This window comes from Penicillium oxalicum, chromosome I (assembly GCF_001723175.1).
Source record: "Penicillium oxalicum strain HP7-1 chromosome I, whole genome shotgun sequence".
Taxonomy (NCBI): domain Eukaryota; kingdom Fungi; phylum Ascomycota; class Eurotiomycetes; order Eurotiales; family Aspergillaceae; genus Penicillium; species Penicillium oxalicum.
In genome coordinates, this window is record NC_064650.1 from 5,681,054 (window position 1) to 5,701,503 (window position 20,450).

Sequence of the window (20,450 nt, forward strand, 5' to 3'; positions counted from 1 at the left end):
GCCCGGTGGTATTGGATTCGATTCGCGAACCCTAATGATAGGTTCTGGCCCCTACCTACGGGACTGAGATATTCTTTTGGGTAAATATGCTATATTAAAATGTTAGTGTTAAAAAAAAGAGGAACTAGCATGTATCATCTGGGGTTTCCAGGTACCGATTCCCTTTACTAGGTAAATCTCTAATGTTCGCTACATAACCCCACACACGGGCTTCCAGACATGGTCTCTGCATTGATCAAATTCAAAAAATGAATGCATCATCCGTGAATCGAACACGGGCCTCGTCGATGGCAACGACGAATTCTACCACTAGACCAATGATGCTAGTTGATATATAATGATGAAAGTTTATGTTAAATGATTAAATTTGTGTGGCGTGCTCCAACAGTGTAGATCCAACTGCTCTGGTGACAGAGCGGCGCCTATGAGGTTGTCACGCCTCGAAACATCTCAAGAGGCGTACTCTAAGCCGAGGCCCATTCATCCAATTGACATAATGAACAAGATCCTATGAATTCACAATTATACCCATGCTGGTCGATAAATAAGGTAACCGACGAAACGCCCATCCCCTCATAATAACCATAAAAAAAAAGGCGGTAATGCCAACGCCAGGTAATGAAAGGATCCCAACTCCGGAAACACCATCCCAGGACCTGTCCTAAGCATAGATCATATCCAGTCCAGCCGACATTATGTAAATAGAATAGAACACCCCCACCCCTCCCAACATCCGTCGAACACAAGCGACGAAAAAAAGATAAAAGAGGCCTATTTTGAGTCCAATTACTGGAAAGACCAACCCCCATTGAGTCGCAACTTTTGCCGCTCGAGTCGATCTTTCCGAATTTCCTCTTGGGTGAGACCATCCGGACCGTTCCAATTCGCACTGCTGGTTCGATCGCGGTACTTCTTGATCTTCTTGTCGGCCTTGAAAGTCTCTTCCAAGGAAAATGGCGCAATCGGTCCAAAGATGGAGTCAACTTCCATTCCTTCCTGCACCCGTAGAAGATCCTCCAGCTCTTTCGGCTGCGCCCATTTCGGCACGGGAAACATCTCTGAATCTGAATCGTCTTCATCCTCACTATCCGTAGCAATTTCAGGAAGGTGAATGTTTTCACCATTTGGATACTTGGGTGAAGGCTTGATCGAAGGCGGCGGACGTTGTGCGGAGCTAGGGCCCGGCGTGCGTTGCGCGGCCGACGACGGCGCATGACTAGGCTCGGCGAAGGGTATCTTGTTGTTGGAATATTTCGCCAATTCAGATGGATGGGCCGGCCTCTGGGCCTGGCCGGACTTGAAAATAGATGACGCGGACTGCCCAAACATGGAAGGTTGCTGTGGAGACGTGTTAGAAGACATGCCGTATTGAGAACTAGGACACAGGGAAAGAGCATAGTATACCTTTCGAATACTCGATTGACGGATGGGAGGGGCCATTGTCGGCCGAACCGGATGGATGGGATTGTGCTCGTCTTCTGTCTTGCGTCGTTTCGCCTCGCCCGAAGGCTGGACATTTGCCGTATTTGAGACTGCAGCGCGGTGGCCGGCCTCCTCATCCATGTTCCGTTTCGGTGGCTTAGCTGGATTGGGCGCTGGCGGATTAATGGGGCGTCCATAAGCCAGGCGAGATGCCGGTCTCGTCGCCCCCATATCAGTCCGCTGCGATGACTGGGATGAGGCCTTGTCGTGTTGTAGCATAAAAATCTAGAAAGCGTTAGCTAAGAGGACAAGGATCCCTCCCGAAAAGCCGACAGCATCCTCTTACCTCGCCACCAGCTTGCTGACTGCCCTGGCGAACGTGTTTCCGAGCATTGTTTTCCTGCCGACGCCTCTCGATGGCCCGCATGTGTGCGCTCTTCTTGGAATCTTCCTGAGCCGCGCGCTCTCGCTCAGCCTCAGCTTGCCGTCGAGCCTCTTCCTCCTGTTGTTTTTGAAGCGCTCGTTTTCTTTCAGCCTCACGCTTTTGCTCCTCTTTCCTCTGCTCCTCCTTCCGGCGCGCCTCACGCTCTTCTTGCTCTTTCTTCTTCCGCTGCGCCTGCGTCTGGCTCAAGACTGAGTTTTTGAGCGAGCTCGCCGTGGAAGCCGCATGCAGTGACTGATTGCTTCCCTTCTTTTTCAAGGTCGGGGCCTTGGGAGCCGGAGCATGAGTCGGCGCGGGGAGGACAACGGCAGGCTCTTGGGTGCCGGGGGCGATAGACGAAGCCACGGACATTGGCCGGGAGAGCGTGCTGCCAACACGGATAGAGACTGGCCTTGGGTTGGGCTTCTGCGCGGGCTCCCTAGTCGTGGCCCTGGGCCGTCGGTCCGCTTGCTTCGCTTGGGCGAGGCCAAACCGCGATCCGTCGTGGACAGAGTCTGGCTCACGCGATTGTTGTCGATGTGCCTGAATTGGTCGTTGGGCGGCGCTACCCGGTCGGTCCTCTGGCTCGACTGATGACTTTTCGTGCATGTTCCTGATCTGCATGGCCCGTTGTTTTTCCTTTTCTTGCTCTCGTGCTTTCTCTTGCCTCAAATCCTCTTCACGTTGACGATCCTCAAGTTCTTGTTGTCGCCGTTTCTCCTCTTTTTCTGTAGAGCTTCGGGTCCGGCGCCCCTCGTGGCGCGGTGGGCTGAGATGTTGACGAGTTTGACGTTCGGAGGTATTGGCCTTGATGTCGGCACCAGCATTCGTCTGCTCGAATGGACGGAGACGATGCTGTTCCGGAGAAGGGGCTTCCACCCTGCTTGGGCCAGCAGTACTCGTGAACAAGCCTTTGGCTGATTTCATAATGGATTGCAGCCTCATCTTGGAAGCACTCAAGGGGCCCTCAAAGCGCCTCGGTGATCCAGTGGGAGTGGTGGAAGTCTCCGAAGTGATGTTGGATACCGAGGCGGTCTTGAAATGACCGTGCGGACGGGGCGAGGAGAAAATGGAGTAGGATGACTTGGGACGCTGCGGTTCGGTGGGCTGCCGATCCGGCGTCACGCCCACTAGCTGGTTCGTTGATTGGGGCATATCAAACAATTTCTCACTCACGTCGAGCGTTTTGCTCTTGGTCAGATCAAGTCGCTGTGGCGAGCTCATCGGACGGATCCATTCATCAACATTCTCCTCCTTCGACTCTTGCACCGGACTCGTGCGTTCTTCAGGAGCAAATGGTTCCAGTTTGCTCTCCGTTTTGGGCGCGGGGAGCTCGGGATAGGGAATCTGACCAGCAGATAGCCCCGCAGCCGATGCGATTGACTTTTTAGGCCGGGATGGCTGAAGCTTGCCAAGCATGCTAATCCTCTCGTGAAGACTCTGCGTGGATTTCTTGTTGTGGATTCTGCTGACTTGCTCCACGTCCATGGCCTCTTCCCTCGCATCGTGTGAATGCTTTGAGTTGTCACTCATGACTTCCTTGTCATCATCGGATGTCGCTTGTTTAGCGCGAGAAGTCCCCGATTGCTTGCCCAGTAAGCTACTGCGGCCGGCATGGCTCAGCTTCGGCAGATCGATATGGGAAGTGCGTGAGAGACGGGGCCCCTTGAGCGGCTCACGGGCCGGCAAAGAGGCAAAATTCAGACTGCTCTTGCGCACAGGGAATCGCTCAGGGGTGGAACCGTCCGAGGGGGATCCAATGTCGTCAAAGTTGTCATCAAGAATGGTGTCCTCTCTGTGGCCGAGCTCCATGTCCACGTCGGTATCTTCTTCAGGCTCCAGGGCCTGTTCCTCGGGGACTGTCGTCTCAGCCACCGCGCGTTCCTTGTCAGCATCCGCGATTTCTACCCTGTCTTGCTTTCCCGAGGGGCTTTGTCGCCGACTTCCAGCACCTGCTGTCCCCTCACGCTGTGAGCCATCCTGGGCCTTGGGCGTTGCACTAGCTTCAGGCTCCACCTCCGCAGAATCTGGGTCCCTCAAGCGGGAAATGGGTTGCTGCTTCGGCGTTGGTGTGGAAGCGCTGGGCTCGACTGTCTCCCCGCGCATGCGTACGTTTTCTTGGGCGGAGTGGAAGGAATCCTCTGCCGGCTGCTGCTCAAGAGAGGCGTCCACTTCAGAGCTTAATCTCATTTGGTCGTTGACCTCGAAAGGTTGAGTCGATGACTGGGTTTCGGGTTGTGTGTCCGGCATCGTGACGTCGTCGTCGTCTTGCAGTCCATGGTAGCCCGAGTCGGTGTTGAATTGGGAGAAAGAGTTCAGGTTCTGGGTAAGGTCCGGATATTGTGGCTGCGAGCCCTTGACGGTCGCCTCGGAACCGGGGACGGGAGGGGAAGTCGCACGTGTGGTGTCTGCAGCCTTTGTCTTTGCCATGACCCGATGGATGAAAGGGCTGGGACTCGGGACGGTCTTTTTCTCTGTATTTTTTTGCGCAGATGAAAAGATTTCACTCAAAGGCTGTAGACTCATTGTTAGTATCTCTCTGATTGAACCTACGGTACTCGCGTTGGCAAACAACGTACCACTCGATTCTCCTCCGCCTGACGCTTGCGCGCCGTGCGCGGAGTCTTGCCTACCATCTTCCCCGGCGTTTTGAAAACATCCGTGAAGTTTCTGTGCAAGATCAGCAGTCTGGCCGAGAGAAATCAGTCGGCACCGTGGAGGACTCACGCCTGGCCTTTGGAGAATATCTCCGCCATATGCTCATTCAACCAATCCAATTCATGGCGAACCGGATATTCCACATCCTCCATTTCTTGTTCTACAAGATCGGCGATGTTCTCCTTTTCTGCAGCGACCCAAGCAGCAGAGCCCACAGGCTTCCGGGCTCGCGCGGCAGCGGCAGCCATAACGTAAACAACGCGGTGCGGGCGGCGGGGTCGCTGATGGTGAATGTGGCGCGAAGTTGCGGATCAGTTGTCGATTTGATCCAGTATGTTAATGCTGAGATACTGCCATTGAAGTGTGAAGTCGTCGATCGCAGGTCGCCGCGGGGATGGTGGAGGTCGAGGCTTGCGGAGAATGAAGACGATAACCCGAAATCAAAACACACGTCCCAACGGGGAAACGCGTGGGTTTGCGAGGTCACGTGGTCATTGACGGATCTGGCCGCGGGATTGGCGCAAGGCTAATCTGATCGTTCCAGTGTCTGACGTGGAAGAGGCGCTTCCTAAAAGTAGCAATCTGTACCAAGTTTCAACAGCTTGTTGTCCTTACCTTTCCTTCTATCCTTTGGTTTTTTTGTGTCTTTAGCATCTACCAGCTTATTATGACATTGATCAGAGCTCAAATCTGGCTCTGAAGTCTGAACTTTCCTCCAAGGTAGAAGCGAACCCGTCACAAAACAAACTTACTTTCGTGGGATCGCTCCGAACCTGACTTCACTCAAGCTTGGACCACTGAGACCACCGAATGCCCATGTCCGAGCAGTCCTTGTAGAACACTACAAACATGATGTGCTGTGCCCCACAATACAGATCGTCCGCAATGGGTGGCCAATACATGTTGCAAGGGTATTGCCCGATGGCTAAAAGAATGGGTAGCCTGTAGACACCCACAGCCTGGCCCCAGACCCCGACCGAGAGGGGTTTACTGAAGTCCAAATATGACGAGCGGCAGGGAAAGGCCTGTGTTGCGTATGTTGACACGCGATAGCAGCTTGGGTACGCCTGTCAGCTGGCAATTGGGTCAATGCGCCCAGTCAGACTCGGCCCCTTCTGCGATCGAGACATTCGCGGTCCATCAACAAGCTGCTTATATCTTTCTATCTGCTGTACTGTATTCGTAGCACTCGAAGGGTTCTGAAATTCTTGGCCTTTGCCGAACATTCGGTCGTAGATACGGCTTGTCTCGTTTGATCGAGACAGAGAATCTTCCTCTACACTGTGAGTGTGCACTGTACAGGCTACGGAGTATGCCGGATCAAGCTGACCAGACCCCCGGGATATGGAACCCGCAGAGAAGGTCAAGCACGCGAGAGGAAAAAGAAAAAACAAGCCAATTGGTATTGACTCGGGGTTGGGACCTTTGTCTAGGATTACCTGGGTAGACATAGGCCCAATGTGGACGGATGACGAAGCTATTAGGTGTTTGACTCTCTGAATGACGAGAGATAAGGCTCGGCCGGCCTGTTTCGAGCCGCGTCGGAGTCTGGTTCTCGCAAGGAGAGCGCACTTTCAAGGCAGTAAGTAGCTACCATCTTATGTGCCGACGCTGGTCGCAGGGAGGGAAACGCCAGCCCCCAAACGGAGAACCTGATGTACACTCAGATGCAAGGGGGATTCAAAGGACTGTTGACTGAATCCCCTGAGTCGAATGATCTCAAGTTGAAGATAGCATGATGGAAGACCACTATGGTTATACGGATGTAGATAGTTCCGTGTCAGTGCCGAGTCGCAGCTCAAGGATCAAATTGACATCATCGGCCGGGCGGTACGAGCCTGGCCTTGGCGAACGCACATGACAATCGCACGGCAGTTGCATCACAGTCACACGCCCCCCCAAAAAAACCACCACCCAAAACAATCCCGCCCCGATTGTTCTTATCGCTCCCTTTTTTTGGCATCTCCCCTTTTTTCCTTCTCTCTTCTGACCTCCTGTTGCAAACGATTTCTCTTCCAGAATTGGAATCTTCTCGGGAAACGCCCTGCTCCCTCTTGTCATTCAACCCTTCAGATTCAGTTCCAACGCTAGACCCGATCTCCATCTCCCGCTATGGCCGACTCTGGTGATGTGAGCTACCCAAACACGGGCAGTGAGGTACGTGCCCATGTCCAAATACCGCCCACTGCGTCTGTCAGTGTGGACAAACACAAGACACCGAGATACTGACTCCCTTTTTCATTGAATAGTCAAACCCCACAAGCTCGATTCAACAGGAAAATACTCCTTGTGTCACCAGAACTAATCTAATCTCTCGTGAGAATCTAGGCCTTCGTGATGTTGTCACAAAAGGTACGTGGGAGCTTCCCCCCCCAACCCACCGGTGTACTATGTTGCCTTCCATGGTGATTGATAGCCACGATAACTGGAAAAAGCCATTCTCACCGATTCTCTGTGCAGGTCCCGTTGTCGACAACCTCAAAGCAGAGATGTCCAAGACTTCGAGCGAGTTTCGCGATCTAAACAATGCTCGAGTCACCCCTTCAACCACAACCAGTACTGGCCAGCCTTTGACCCGTACGTACTTGAAATCTTCCCCGAGGGGGGACTGGAAGTGCAAATTGTATGGCTAACGGTCGACTTTCGTGTCAGACTACCACTCGCTGCTGTACAGTCTCTTGAGCGTATGTTGTCCCAATACCTTCTTGACGCCCTCGTCCGTCCCCGTGAACCCTGACCTGATACCTATCCAAAACTTCTAGTGGGAACAACCTCGCGCCACCGCTGTCTCCTACGCTACCGTGATCACCTTCATCTTTGCCGCCCGTTACCTGCCTCTGATTCGCTGGGCTTTCAAGTTCCTGTACATGTCGCTCGGCTGTAAGTTGATCGCGTGACCTCCTGCCTGTTGGCGAAAAACAACAACACCAAAAAACACCAAATTGAACAAAAGCTGACCACTCGGCACAGTGACCGCTGGAGTTGAGCTTGCTGGGCAGGTCATCCTCAAGCAAGGAATTGCGAGCTCTTTCCGTCCCCGTCGCTATTACACCATTCCAAAGGAAACCCACGAGGCAATTCTCGAGGATCTGTCTCAACTGCTCGACTTCTTCGTGATTGAGTTCCAGCGTATTCTTTTCGCCGAGAATGTTGTGCACACCGTTGGCGTACGTGAAGCATCTAAACCCGGTCAGACTGAATCACTTTCTGACTTGATAAATAGGCTTTCATTGCTGCCTTTTCCGGCTACTGGCTTGTCCGCTTCGTTCCTCTCTGGGGCTTGGCTGTCATCTCCGTGACTGTAGCCTACCTCGGACCCCTCGTTTACATCAGTAACCGCGAAATTATTGATGAGCAGATTGCCAATCTCCAACAGATTGTTAGCTCCCAGACGAACCAGCTCAAGGATCTTGCTGGCGAGCGTACCTCCCATGCTACCGGTGTTGTGAAGCAATATGTCGACGAGTACAGCCACAAAGCGCAGGAGATCATTGGCCGCCGGTCTGCATCCCCCGAGATGACCAAGGCTCCCACCCCTTCGAAGCCCCAGCCTGCTGTCGAGCCTGCGATCAAGACCGAACCTGCTGTCGAGCCCATGATGAAGGCCGATCCTGCCGCCGAGCCCTTGATCAAGACAGAGCCCGTGCCCGAGCCTACGTTCAAGACTGAGGACTTCCCGGAGGCGCCCAAGATGGCACCTATCGCACAGTCAATCGAGTCGGATGATGCCGTTTCAGCTGCCACGGAGCGGGAGCCTCTCGTGGCTGTGTAGTGGGTCGATGTAGCGATCACCATGCAGACGGTTGCGAGTCGTATCTCGCATTGGGGATGCCGGGATTTCTCGGGTGAAAATTCATCGATAGCTCTTTCCAGCTTGGGCTCACTGTGTCAGTGTGTTTTTTATTATTATTAACGGGCGTGCGAAAGCGAGGGGACTACCGTCTTCTGCGATTGTATGTTCCTTGGAATCACGGAGTCCAAAAGGTTTTGCAAAGCCGCCCATATGACTCATGGCCATTTCTTGTCGTCCGTGCTTTCACTTCTTCATTTCTTTCTCCCTTGTTCTTTATCCTTGTACCTTTTCTGTTTATTTTTATGACCTCTTTGCCGAGGGTTTTCGGCCGTCTGTGTTTCACGGTCTGCCTTGGGCGGGGTTTATATTCTGTTAATGTCCATTTCTTCAATAAAGTCATGAGTGGGTATCCATCTATCATTGTTTGCATACTGAGTAACTCCGAGCTTTGAGCGGACCTTTTGAATCAACTTGTGCGGGCAACATGGCGGCTTCTCCTCCCTCCCTCTCTGGGCTCCCTCGTCGATCGCGTCACTGTCCATCTCTATTCCAGGCAATACTGTTCTGCGAAGGATGGAAAGAGGTCAGATCCGGGCAAAGGTCACCGGCGGTTGAGATTTCAATGCGCTTTGGATCTCGAGTCGACAGCTTTGAGAGTGCAGACAAGTCCTTGTCTTCGAGCACGCCTGGTAATCCCGCCGAGGTAACAAACTTCCCCGCGTCCATGGAAAAGGCAACATGGCCCGAGTGGGAGAAGGGAAAAGAAAAAGCCGTTGGATTTCATCTGAGGCTGCGGTGCAGCATATTTCGTTTCTGCGCCTCTCGGGATCGTAATCTCGACCGGTCTCCTGGCCCTGCTCCTTCGTTGCCATTGCGATTCTTCGTATTTTTGTGAGGCACAGACTCGGGAGTGACTGAGAGCTACGGGCGTGTGATACAATGTGTGCCGCTCGTGCAATTCGAGGCGAAGTCTCCTCGAGGGTGGCCTTCTGCTCTCCATGGCAATGATTGCAGCTTTTGTTCTGGACGTGCGATGTTGCCATGTTGTACCATTTTTGCCCCTGGTAGCCGGTAGCCTTCGTGCGGGGGAGAAGATGTCGAATTTCTTGCAGAAAGCGTCGTGGATCGAGTCAGTGTGGAGAATCTGGACTTGGTATACATCGGTGATCTTTACAAAAGGACTTCTCTTAGTTGTGAAGAATATCTGAGATGGATACCCAGGAAGCATGCGTCTAGTCAAGACGTGTAGCGAGGAAGGTTACTACACTGGGAACGACTGGGAAAGAAACCTTAGGGCTATCGGATAAAGACAACAAGACCACGATCGTACACCGACTCTTCCCTGGGGCCCTATCCAGTAAGCCACTGATATTCCAGAGAGCCGAGTAAACGAACAGAATATCGAAGCTTAAACTCGAAGACCGCTGACGAGCAAGAGGTCAAAGGAGACACTCCGACTAATTCACATTTCCCGTCGTTCTTTGCATCATCCAAAGTGGAGATGAGCCTGAGCGACACCGCCGGATCGGACATCTGATGAGTACCTCGTCCCTTGGACTACGGTGAGTAGAATGTCTGAAACATTGCACTTCCAACCTCTTTCAGCCCCCTTTTGTCTCAGACTCGTTGGTGGGTTGGGCGGTGGACTGACGTGGAGGCTCCCCAAAGGTTCCCATCCTGTGTATGAGAGCGTGGTCTGCACGACTCACTGAAACTTTATCGGAGCTGGTCAATCGAAAGCTCTGTCAAAAAAGATGAAGAGTGATCGATGGTGGCCGAGGGGAAAATGGGTACCAGCGATTGTTGATGGATGAAGGGAGTTATTCATCGTAAATCTGACCGCGCGTGAAAGTCTCAGATCTCCGAGGAGAGAGAGAGAGAGAGACAGAGGATTGGGAGCGGCACAGAGACGACTATCGACAGCAAAACTGTCCATTTGAAAGCAAGTGAAAATAATAAAAATCAGATAATTCCAAGAGTCAGTCGAGAGGGCTGCAAAGAAGCATGCATGGAATATTCTCCTAGGCGGGGGGTTTTCTTGCATTTGGGGCTGTTGTTGACCCAGAAAACCCAGGGAGCTTGCAATTGCAATTGATTCCCTTTGAATGAGGAGATCTTCTCAGGTGAGAAGACCGCTTTGTCGACGGCAACTGGCAGTGCAGCAGCCTCAATGCACCCATTCATGCCTCATTTGACTGTCCGAAATGCGCATCCGTGCAGGAAACAAGATGAGCTCATAGGGAAAGTAGAAAGCAAAGAAATCGCAGCCCTGACTTAGAGGGATGTTCAAGACCGTCTGGCGCAGTAGCATCGAATGTCCTCGAGAAAAAAATTTATTCGTTGGTCATTCCGGGCCTGTCAGAAGTTTATCTCGCGGACTAGCTTGTACGGCCCAGTCGTGATCTTGAATCGAGTCGTCTGTCGGCCAAGTCGCTTTCGGTCATACAAGGAAGCACCAAGTCCTGCAGTTTGCCGCAGGTCTGAGACCTTTTTGGGCGACTGAAAGAATCCCCCTTTGGAGTCATGAATGAGAAGTTGAAGGAGTTTCTTGCTTTGTGAATTCGTCTGGATAACTTGCGTTTGCCAGTATAGAGATAACCCCAACGAGATGATGCTATATATCAATTGGGGGCCACCTCTGCGCTGGCAAACTTCTGGATGAGAAATATTGGAGAGAAAAGTCCGTCAACATAATGAACTGAATTGGAAGAGAAATTCAAAAGGTCATGGGTCAGTTTGGGGACAAGGGACTGAATAGCAGGTTACACTACAGAACCCACCTATGTAGCAGTCTGTTTGCATACAGATGGAATAAAGAATCAGAATCCACATTGATGACCTTGATCGGTTGATTTCCCTCCCATGCCAAAGCTGATCCACATGGCTCTCAAAAAAGACCAAAGAGACATAACAGAGTCCATCTGGGTCATTTTCTTCCTTTTGGATCTTGCAGGTCTTGGACACTCACATCTCCAGTGGTGCAACCCGTCAGGCCTCGAACTTGAGAGACATAGGTTTCATGCAGAGCCTGAAAGACCAGATCCACGCTGTTACGCTCCTTGGCCTTATTCGTTAGACTTGCCCATGTATTTTAGAGAAATCAAATGTACTCAAGCGGTCTGCACACAGTATGGCGGTCAGTTGAGATCAAATGGCCCTGAACCCACGAGAGAAGAATGATTTCTTTCCCTCAAATGCCATGGAATCCCACTTTTGACTTGCATTGGGCCTCTTCGAAAAGAGACAAACAGGCTCGCCAGGACAGAGTTCTGTTCGACTCAAGACTCTTGTCTCGTGACGTCTGTCAGAAAGTTCTGTTTCATGGTTGGCCCTCGAGAGAAATCGGTGAGGATGAAACGTGAAGCTATTGCTGAGGAATCGACGATACTCTAAAAGTGCCAGACGTGTGCATTAATTTTCCATTCATCGCCAAAGTTGGGATCTCGATTCAACCCTCTCTCTTTTCAGCGTACACCGCCGCATGACAGCCTCAAGTAGCCTTCAGTCGTTCTCAGTTTCTATCCAGCCATCTCCGTCCTGCGCTGTACCCCTTCTCAGAGAGTATTTCATGCTTTCCTTGATGTCCTTTTGTCTAAAGGCTTCCATTCATGCCAGCATCATATGAGTAGAACCCCATAGAAGAGCCACCAAGGCCCCCAGCTTGCCCTTCGCGAGAGGCAAACATTTACTGCGATCATCCACTCTTTGACCTGGCTACGCAACTGCGAAAAGACGCTCCACGTACAGCAACGCAGGCCCCACGCTAAACAATAAACAAAAAAAAAGAAATCAAAACGACGACACAAAAACATCGACCAAAGTGACGACAAACATTCACGTCGAACAAAGCCCGGAGCTGTCTTGCTTCCTGCTTCTCGCTTGAGACATCCTCTGAGAGCACATACCCACGTCTTGCTTTTCAAAGCTTCTGGAAACCCACGATCTTTCTTCCGCACGAGGGTTGCTGCATTCTTCCTGAACACTTTCTCGCGATTGACTTTAAGACCTTCTCCCCGGCATCAACTCTCTCATCGAGATCTTCTCTCCTCCCAACCTTCATCACATCCGAACATTTCTCATTTTCTCCTCGTCTGTCCTTGATCTGACAGCTTCTTGTCTTGATCTCTCTCTGCGTCTTCGTCCTTTCATTTCTGGACTTTTTCATCTCTTTCCTTCCAAGCTCATTCCCACTACTTGTCGTTGGATAACAGGCTCAAGCCCGAGTCTCCTCAAACATGAGTTCCATTCAAGACTTGCTAAATCCAGTCGAGGAGTCCAGCCCTACTCGCGCGGATTCGCAGACGAGTCGACCCCACGAGGCGGCGGCTGAACTGGACGAACGTTCCAAGAAACCAAAAACCTCCAAGGATAGTGCTGTCTTTCGACCCGGTCCCATTCAGGGCGAGCTACGCTATCCTCCCTGTGAAGACCGGACTCCATTTCTGGAAGAGGAGCATCGCAAAGCCAATCTGACTCCCTTTGGCAATATCGCCGACTTTCCTCGCCACATCCCCTACTCCAGTGAGAAGAAGACCTTCTGGGAGAAAACTGGACGTGACAGCTTCAATGGTAAGTATCATTTCTCTTGACCCTACTCCAACCTGAAAGTGCCACTCGGAATGCTCACAGATGATGGGGTCCCTCTCTTTAGTCTTCCAGTACACCTTCCAGCGCAACGGTGAGGACAAACCGTGGACTGTGACCTGGGACTACAACATTGGTCTGGTTCGCATGACCCATCTGTTCAAGTGCCTGAACCACCAAAAGGTACGTCTCACTATCATATGATTTGAAACCTCTCAAGTGGTCGAAGCAATCTCTCACAGACATGTCATAGACAACACCAGGCAAAGTTCTGAACAGCAACCACGGTCTCCGCGATATCAGCCACAGTATCACCGGGGGCTCACTTGCCGCTCAAGGTGGGCGCTCACTTTTCCCGGACATTCCATTCATACCAAAGAGAAAAGTGACTGATGACAAGTCTTTTTTTCCCCCTTCATCTCCTTCTAGGTTACTGGATGCCCTTCAAAGCTGCCAAGGCCCTCGCTGCCACCTTTTGCTGGGACATCCGCTTCCTGCTCACTCCCGTCTTTGGCCTCGACTTCCCCGGCATCTGCGTCTCTCCCACCGATCATCTCAACTACAAGCGGATGATCATCGATCCGGCCATTGTACGGGAGGCCGCCGAAGAAGCTCGTCGCTACCGGCTACTGGAGCAGCGACCTGACCGCGAGGAGTCGACCGCCTCGTATCCCCTCGTTCCCCGGAACCTCAAGCGAGTCCGGGACACATACACTCCCGACTCGTGGGAGTACTCCTCGGTCTCGAGCAAGGTCGCCCGGTACCGATACGACGACAGCGTCGGGAGCGTCCGCGGTTCGTCCACCGAACCCTACCTTGGCTCGCCTCAGAGTCCCCCCCCACGACAAGGGTTCACACCCATCAACCGGGCCCCCGACTCAGTCCGCGACTCCCAAGGCTGGCCCAAGATCACGGGTGCTCACAAGACAGGAGACGCCAGGCTGAGAGCTGAGGGACGTGAGTCGAACACGACCTTGTCGACGACCTCGCAGTTCGACGCTCGGCACCAGTCGTCCTTCCAGCACCGGGCTAGTCTAGCTCGGTACCCTGATGATACAGAGCCCGAGATAGGTGAGGATCTTCTGACCTCGTCAGAGGACGAATCTCTCGTCGAGGGTGACCGAGAGCACCGTGGGTCCCGTCAGCATCCATCGCCCGGCAACAGTGAAGCCCCCCGAAATCCAAGCGAGGCAAGCCAATACTCCTCGCACACGCACCAAGTAGGGCAGAGTGATCGAGCCATGCCCCGATCTGTTCAATTCGGTCGGTTAGTCACGGCAGCTCAGGCTCTGCTTGAGATGCATATGACGGGGGCTTCTCCGAAGGGCAGTGATGGAGAGGGCTCTGCCGGGGGTTCGCCTACGGAGGATGACTCGGAGCATTCGGGCCCTAGACGGCGCCGATACTCCATTTGAAGCTGGGGGCACGATGGAACGTTGGGGGTGCGCATCTGTGGCGTTGTGAAAGGTGGCTTCTTTTTTTTTTGGGCGGAGTTTTGGGATCGGGGTTGGGGTTGGGAACTTGGGATAGACGGGGATGGCGCTGGTGGGGAATCTTGAGGGGGACTGGACTTGGGAAGGTTGACAGTGTTAGCGTGGTAGCGTCAAGTGTCTGAATGCAATCTTTCCTTGTCCTTTCCAAAATCTAAACAGCAATCTCAGCTGTCAAATTATTCTGTCAATTATCGTGCAGCATGGACTGGAGGGTTCATCCAAAGTGGACGATTCACTCTTCGGTCAGAAAAGCCTACAAAGCGACATATTCCCAATGTCAACTTAGTCCGTCTATAGGTCGGATTTTCATGCAAGATGTTACTGTTTGGCTACGTTAAAGTCCATACGTCTCGAGGTGATATGAGAGAGAGAGAGAGAGAGGGAGGGAGGGGAAAAGGAAAATTGAAGGTATAATTGCTTCCTCAATACATTGGCCGGCTCTGCCAGACCCCAATCAAAATAAAAGCAGCCCAGCCCTGGGGAACCGTAATAGAAACACAAAGAGACCAGAAAGAAATGAAATACAGCTGCACGTCAAAACAGTTCAGAAGTGGAAGGAACCCAAGCTTGTCGGTGGGGGGATGGAGTAAGGCTCGAACAAAAAGCCAACTAATCACTCTCATCGTCGAAATCATCGGCAGATACCTCTTCATCACTGTCGTCTTCGATCACATAGGTTTTCTTGGCCGCCGCAGCCGTGCGACGAGCCGGGCGGCTTGCGGCCGCTCGTCGAGGTGCGACAGGCTCATCGTCCGACACGTCAAATTTGCCAGCAGGAGAGTCCAAAATGTCGTTAGCCATGGCATCTATGTCGTCTTCGGAGAAGTCGTCGGCCGGAGCAGTTTTCTTGGTCCCTTTGGCAACCTTGGCGGCATATGCTTTGGCCGCAGGGGAGGCAACGGCCTTTGCTGGCTCCTTCTTAGGACGACCACGAGGTTTGGGAGCTGCAGCTGCAGCAGTCTTGGGGGCAGCCTTTGCCTTCGGTGCAGCCTTGGCTTTCGGGGCGGTCTTGATAGGAGGGGCATCTTCTTCCTCTTCCTCGTCCTCATCCCCATCAATCCTTGAGACGTCCTTGTCCTTGGGCTTGACCTTGATTGCACGACGCGGCGAGCTTTGTGGAAGAAGCTTACTGTAGTCAGTTCCGTCGGGGTCAAAATCGCTGATCTTGGACTTGTTGGGCGCGATCAGACTGGCACTGCTACCGGCCCGTGAGCGCTCAGAGATTAAAGGTCGGGCGTTGGCTTCATCGCCACCGATGCCCTTCACCATCTGACTGACATCGCCCAGGAAGTCGTCCCCATTGCTGCTGTCAGAGTCATCATCTGCAATGTAACTGACAGCCTTACGAGCCCGGCCTGTCTTAGCAGCTGGTTTGGAGGCGGCTGATTTCGCGATTTCTAGGAAGGCGTCATCGTCGTCTTCGTCGTCGTCAATCACAGCCTTCGGCTTGGCTTTGGGACCACGCTTCGCAACCGGCTTCGCCGTAACAGCTGGTTTCGGGTCATCGAGATCCATTGGATCACTGGAAGCCTGCAGTGATACATGTGACGATTCATTGGATGGCACCTCTTGGAGATCAATATCGTCGTCCTCAGACTTCCCCGTCTTCATGGGCGCTGCTGCGCCACGCCGTTTCTTGGGAAGCACCTCCACATCGAAATCGTCATCGTCGTCAGTGTCGCGGGGGTTTTCCACTTTTGGTGTCGGTTCCTTCGCCGTTGTCTTGTTCAGGAAGTTCGCAAGGCTATTGACAGGCTGCTCCTTCTTTCTGGCGGCGGCCGTCTTCTTCGGCTTTGGAGCCGCAAAGTCTGCGTCGTCCGGGTCATCACCAGCGGCAGCCTTGCGCTTGCGCGCCGCTGCAGCGCCGCGAGCGCCACCAGTCATCAGCTTCGAGGAAGCTCGGCGACCCATGTTTTGAACCTTCTTTGCCCGACGTGCTTCATCCTCGAGTTGGAAACGCCACTCATTAATGAATTCTTCGAGGTCTCTCTTCCAAATGTCCTCCTTAGACAACTTGATGAGCGTGTCGATATCCGTCTCACGTTCGCCAATCTGACGACGAAGTCTCTCCACACGTTCTTGGGTGAGTGACCACATTGGCATACCAAGGAGGTAGTCGTATGAGCTGGACAACACCTCGACATCCTTGTCATCGATCTCTTCGGTGTCTTCCATCGCAGGCTCATCCTCGCCCAGCTTGGCCGCATCGGCGACCTTGGCGATAGGCTTAAAGCCCTTTTCCTTTAACTCAAGCACAAGAACGGACTTCTTCTTCTTTGAAATGACGAGAGTGCCCTCGATAATCATCATGATGAAGCGAGCCTGGTTGCTCAGTTTCTCCAACTCCTTTTGTAGCTCAGAAAGCTGGTGCTGCTTACGCCGCTCGTAGTACTTGAGGCGGATAGCGTAGAACTCCTTGAGAATATCATCCACGGTCGCATACTTCGTGATGCGGCCCTCGGCATCGAACGCCACCAGGTTGGTGGTCGCAATTGTCTTGGAGAGCTTGAATTTTTCCTCCAAGTTCTCGGCGCTGCCCATCTTCATATTCTTCTCGTCAAGCTGGATAACAAAGTGCACCTTGCTGTGGGTGTTGTAATCCTTGTAGTCCTTGATGAAAGAGGGAACTTTCTCGGCCTTGATAATGTCCTCCAGTTTGTCCTTGAAGTCTTGAGTCCAAGTGCGAATGGGCAATTCAGTGATTTCGACCTCCTTGTCACCGGTCTCTTTGATGATTCCGCTGAACTTGTACCGATCTCCACCAATGTTGACAACTTCACCGGTGAAGCCTCGGAACCAGGGCTGCATTGGTACAATTTCCTGGCCGTCCATCAGGCGGTAGATATTGGCCACGATGTCTTCGGGGTTATAGTTGGGAATCGAAGAACTCCAACCGGTACCAATACCATCAGCGCCGTTGATCAAGATCAGAGGAACCACAGGCATGTACGTCTCGGGCTCAATTTTCTTGCCATCATCTTCGTTGTAAGTGAGCAGCGGCTCGTCGGCTTGATGAAAGACCTTTCGAGCAAATGGAGACAGACGAGTGTAGATATAACGAGCGGAAGCGCAATCGCCACCGCCCTGAAGTCGACTACCGAAGTTTCCACTGGGCTCGAGAGTGTTGATGTTGTTTGATCCAACAAAAGTCTGAGCAAGACCAACAATGGTTTGCTGGAGGGAGGTATCGCCGTGCTGATAGGCCGTCATTCCCGAGACAAGACCTGCCAGCTCGACAACCTTCATGTCCTTCTTCAAGTTCCGTCGGAAGCAAGTGTAGAGCACTTTACGTTGGCCAGGCTTGAGGCCGTCGACCACCGAAGGGATGGAACGCTGGTTATCAGCCATACTGAACAAGATCAACTCTTTGTTGATAAAGTCGGTATATGAAATCTTGTCGATGGAATGGTCAAGATAGGTGCCGGGCTTGAACTGACGTAGCCACTCTTTTCGCTCGTCGGCCTTCTTCTTCGAGAAAGCAAGCTCGATAAGGGCGTCTTCGCCATCCTGCATAGTATGGAATTCCTTCAAATGACGGTCCAAATCCCGGAAGTAGATTTGGGCATCATCAGTAGAACTAGTTCCCAGACCCTTGTAGTACTTGTGTTCCCATCCACGCTCGTCCTTGTGCTCTTCTTTCCAGGCCTCATACTCGGGCATGGTGAAGAACGATCGTGACTTGGTCGGGTTCTTTGGATCCCCCTTCCAGACCTTGATGATAGGTGTGATGAACTCGATGAGGAACTCTGGAATTTTTAGCAGACTGGGGAATTGCGCTTGGAGAAAGTTGATCAACAGTCCCTTGATATGGCTACCGTCGTGATCCTGATCGGTCATGATCATGAGGTGCCCGTATCGAAGACCTTTGGTGTCGGTGTACTCTTTCTTGTGCTGCAGGCCAATAAAGTTTTTGATGTTTTGAATTTCCTGGTTCTTGGAGATTTGATCAAAGGATGCATCACGAACATTCAGCAGCTTTCCTCGGAGGGGGAAAACACCGAAAAGATCCGGGCCCACGACAGCTCGTCCTGCCATGGCCAGACCCTTGGCAGAGTCACCCTCGGTGAGAATGAGAGTACAGTGGTGACCTTCACGAGTACCAGCCTTGTTTGCCTCGACCAGTTTCGGGTTGTTCATGCGCGTGCGACGGCCAACGTCACCTTTCTTTAGAATTTGATCTGCTTTTTGGGCCGCAAAGTGAAGAATGTTGTTCATGACGTCGGTTTTCAGAATCTTCTTGTAGAAGTCTTCCTCCAGGACGCACTTGCTGCCAAATTGGCTGGCTTTTGTGGTCAATTGTTCCTTGGTTTGAGAATTGAAGGCCGGGTTGACGATAAGAGCATTGACGAAGATGAAGATATGATTCCGGATCTGGGCCGGCTTCAGAGTGGCACCGGTCTTGTTCTTCTTCTTCACTTGCTCCGCGAGACGATTGCAAATCTGATCCGCAATATAGTTGACGTGGGTTCCGCCAGAAGTTGTCGCAATCGAGTTGACAAAGGAGACCTGCTGGAAGGCACCATCCGAGACTGTGAAACCAACTTCCCAACGAGGGTCTGGGCTGCAGGTAATGATCTCGTCTTTGGGGGCGGGGCCTTCTTCCCCACGCTCTTTGCGGATAGCCTTGGTATACATTTCCATGTACTTGCGGAAGTTTCGCACGGGGACTCGAGAGCCGTTCAATTTGACTGCGACACCTGTGGTACCTGCCAAATCGTAGATGCGGCGCTTCACGAGAGCCTCAAAGTCATCATCGATACCTTCCATACCGAATCTCACAAAGTCGGGTTTGAAGGTGACCTTTGTGAAGTCTTCACCCTTGGCCTCGGTGATTTTTGCTTTGCCCATTTTCGACATGTTCTCTGTCCAGGTCTGTTTGTATCGTTTCTTCTGGCGCGAGTCTTGGGTCTCGAGCGTGAATTCAGTAGAGAACACGTTGCAGAGCTTCGCACCAAAACCGTTTCGACCACCAGTCACCTTGGCTTGCGCATCATCATAGTTGGATGAGGTCAAGAGGTGACCAAAAATGAGCTCGGGCACGTAGATACCCTCTTTTGAGTGAATCTCAATCGGAATACCACGTCCGTTGTTCCAAACGCTGATTTCGCCCGCCTCGCGGCTGATCGTCACTCTAATTTCGTTCATGTTCTTGTCGTTCTGCTTGTTGTCGGCGGCGTTGACCACAATCTCGTCGAAGATCTTGTAGAGACCGGGCACGTAGGAAACATTGCGGAACTCCATTGAATCCGATTCGGAATTGTAAACCCACATCTGCTGAACTGTCCGCTCAACCGAGCCAATGTATGTGTCTGGACGTTTCGTAATGTGTTCGAGTTGTGTGAGCTGTTCAGCATTAGCGCCACTGTTCTCGTGGTACGATCGAGCTCTGCGCGTGCAGCTTACCTTCTGGTACTTCTCTGATGCGGTTCCTTTCTCTTGGGGCGCTTCTGCGGCGCTGTCACCACCAAATGCTTCATTTTCAACATCCGCCAATGGCTTCGAAGCAGCGCGCTTGGTAGCAGCGGCTTTTTTTGCTTTAGGGGGCGTCTGAGAGAGAATGGAATCGACGTCATCGTTGAACATGGGGGCATCGGAGGCTTCATCTTCGCTGTCAGCCTTGGTCTTCTTCTTGGCTGCTGGCTTGGCCTTGGGTTTCGCAGGGGCGGCCTTTTTCGCAGCCGGCTTCGCCGCAGCCTTCTTGGGAGCTGCCTTGGCCTTGGTTTTCTGTCGAGTGTTCGAGTCAATTAATCGTCCTTGATGCGCGCAAGTTCAAGGCACAAACTAACCACTACTGGCTTCTCCGGCTCAAAATCTGAGTTGTCATCATCACTGATGTTGAAAATAGAATCATTGTCAATCTCCGAGTCGGCCATGGTTAGGGGATGCGGCGCTGAAAACCCGAGGATTTCGGTCTCAGACCAAAAAATGAGGGAATCGGCTGCTCAACTAGGCCAGCAAGTTTAAAGAGAAGATGAATGAGGGTCGAGAAAAAAATCAGAAGGTCAGCATGGCCGGACAGAAGGTGAATGCAGACTGAGGAGACCAACTTCTTTGATTCTTTGTTTTGCATGAAACGCGA

At 52.3% G+C, this 20,450-nt stretch overlaps 5 protein-coding genes and 1 non-coding gene across 6 annotated transcripts; 2 read left to right on the plus strand and 4 right to left on the minus strand.

Annotated features, from left to right (window-relative positions):
* Positions 1-253: 253 nt before the first annotated feature.
* POX_tR024 lies at positions 254-324 on the minus strand. The gene has a single exon. It is a non-coding gene; the product is annotated as a tRNA-Gly (tRNA).
* Positions 325-786: 462 nt separating this feature from the next.
* On the minus strand, positions 787-4,749 carry POX_a01874 (uncharacterized protein; the record flags this gene model as incomplete). The annotated part of the gene is made up of 4 exons (XM_050110798.1): positions 787-1,707; positions 1,769-4,357; positions 4,423-4,513; positions 4,571-4,749. 4 exons carry the CDS (start codon positions 4,747-4,749, stop codon positions 787-789), a joined length of 3,780 nt encoding a protein of 1,259 aa, XP_049974566.1.
* A 1,864-nt stretch (positions 4,750-6,613) lies between these two features.
* Positions 6,614-8,273, plus strand: POX_a01875 (uncharacterized protein; the record flags this gene model as incomplete). Its single annotated transcript, XM_050110799.1, has 7 exons — positions 6,614-6,658; positions 6,823-6,853; positions 6,962-7,078; positions 7,154-7,185; positions 7,264-7,381; positions 7,472-7,668; positions 7,725-8,273. 7 exons carry the CDS (start codon positions 6,614-6,616, stop codon positions 8,271-8,273), a joined length of 1,089 nt encoding a protein of 362 aa, XP_049974567.1.
* A 605-nt stretch (positions 8,274-8,878) lies between these two features.
* POX_a01876 (uncharacterized protein) lies at positions 8,879-9,337 on the minus strand (the record flags this gene model as incomplete). The annotated part of the gene is made up of 1 exon (XM_050110800.1): positions 8,879-9,337. One exon carries the CDS (start codon positions 9,335-9,337, stop codon positions 8,879-8,881), a length of 459 nt encoding a protein of 152 aa, XP_049974568.1.
* Positions 9,338-12,529: 3,192 nt separating this feature from the next.
* Positions 12,530-14,293, plus strand: POX_a01877 (uncharacterized protein; the record flags this gene model as incomplete). The annotated part of the gene is made up of 4 exons (XM_050110801.1): positions 12,530-12,863; positions 12,946-13,061; positions 13,132-13,216; positions 13,308-14,293. 4 exons carry the CDS (start codon positions 12,530-12,532, stop codon positions 14,291-14,293), a joined length of 1,521 nt encoding a protein of 506 aa, XP_049974569.1.
* A 687-nt stretch (positions 14,294-14,980) lies between these two features.
* POX_a01878 (DNA topoisomerase 2) lies at positions 14,981-20,244 on the minus strand (the record flags this gene model as incomplete). Its single annotated transcript, XM_050110802.1, has 3 exons — positions 14,981-19,714; positions 19,775-20,095; positions 20,158-20,244. The coding sequence occupies 3 exons, from the start codon at positions 20,242-20,244 to the stop codon at positions 14,981-14,983; spliced, it is 5,142 nt and encodes a 1,713-aa protein (XP_049974570.1).
* Positions 20,245-20,450: the final 206 nt, after the last annotated feature.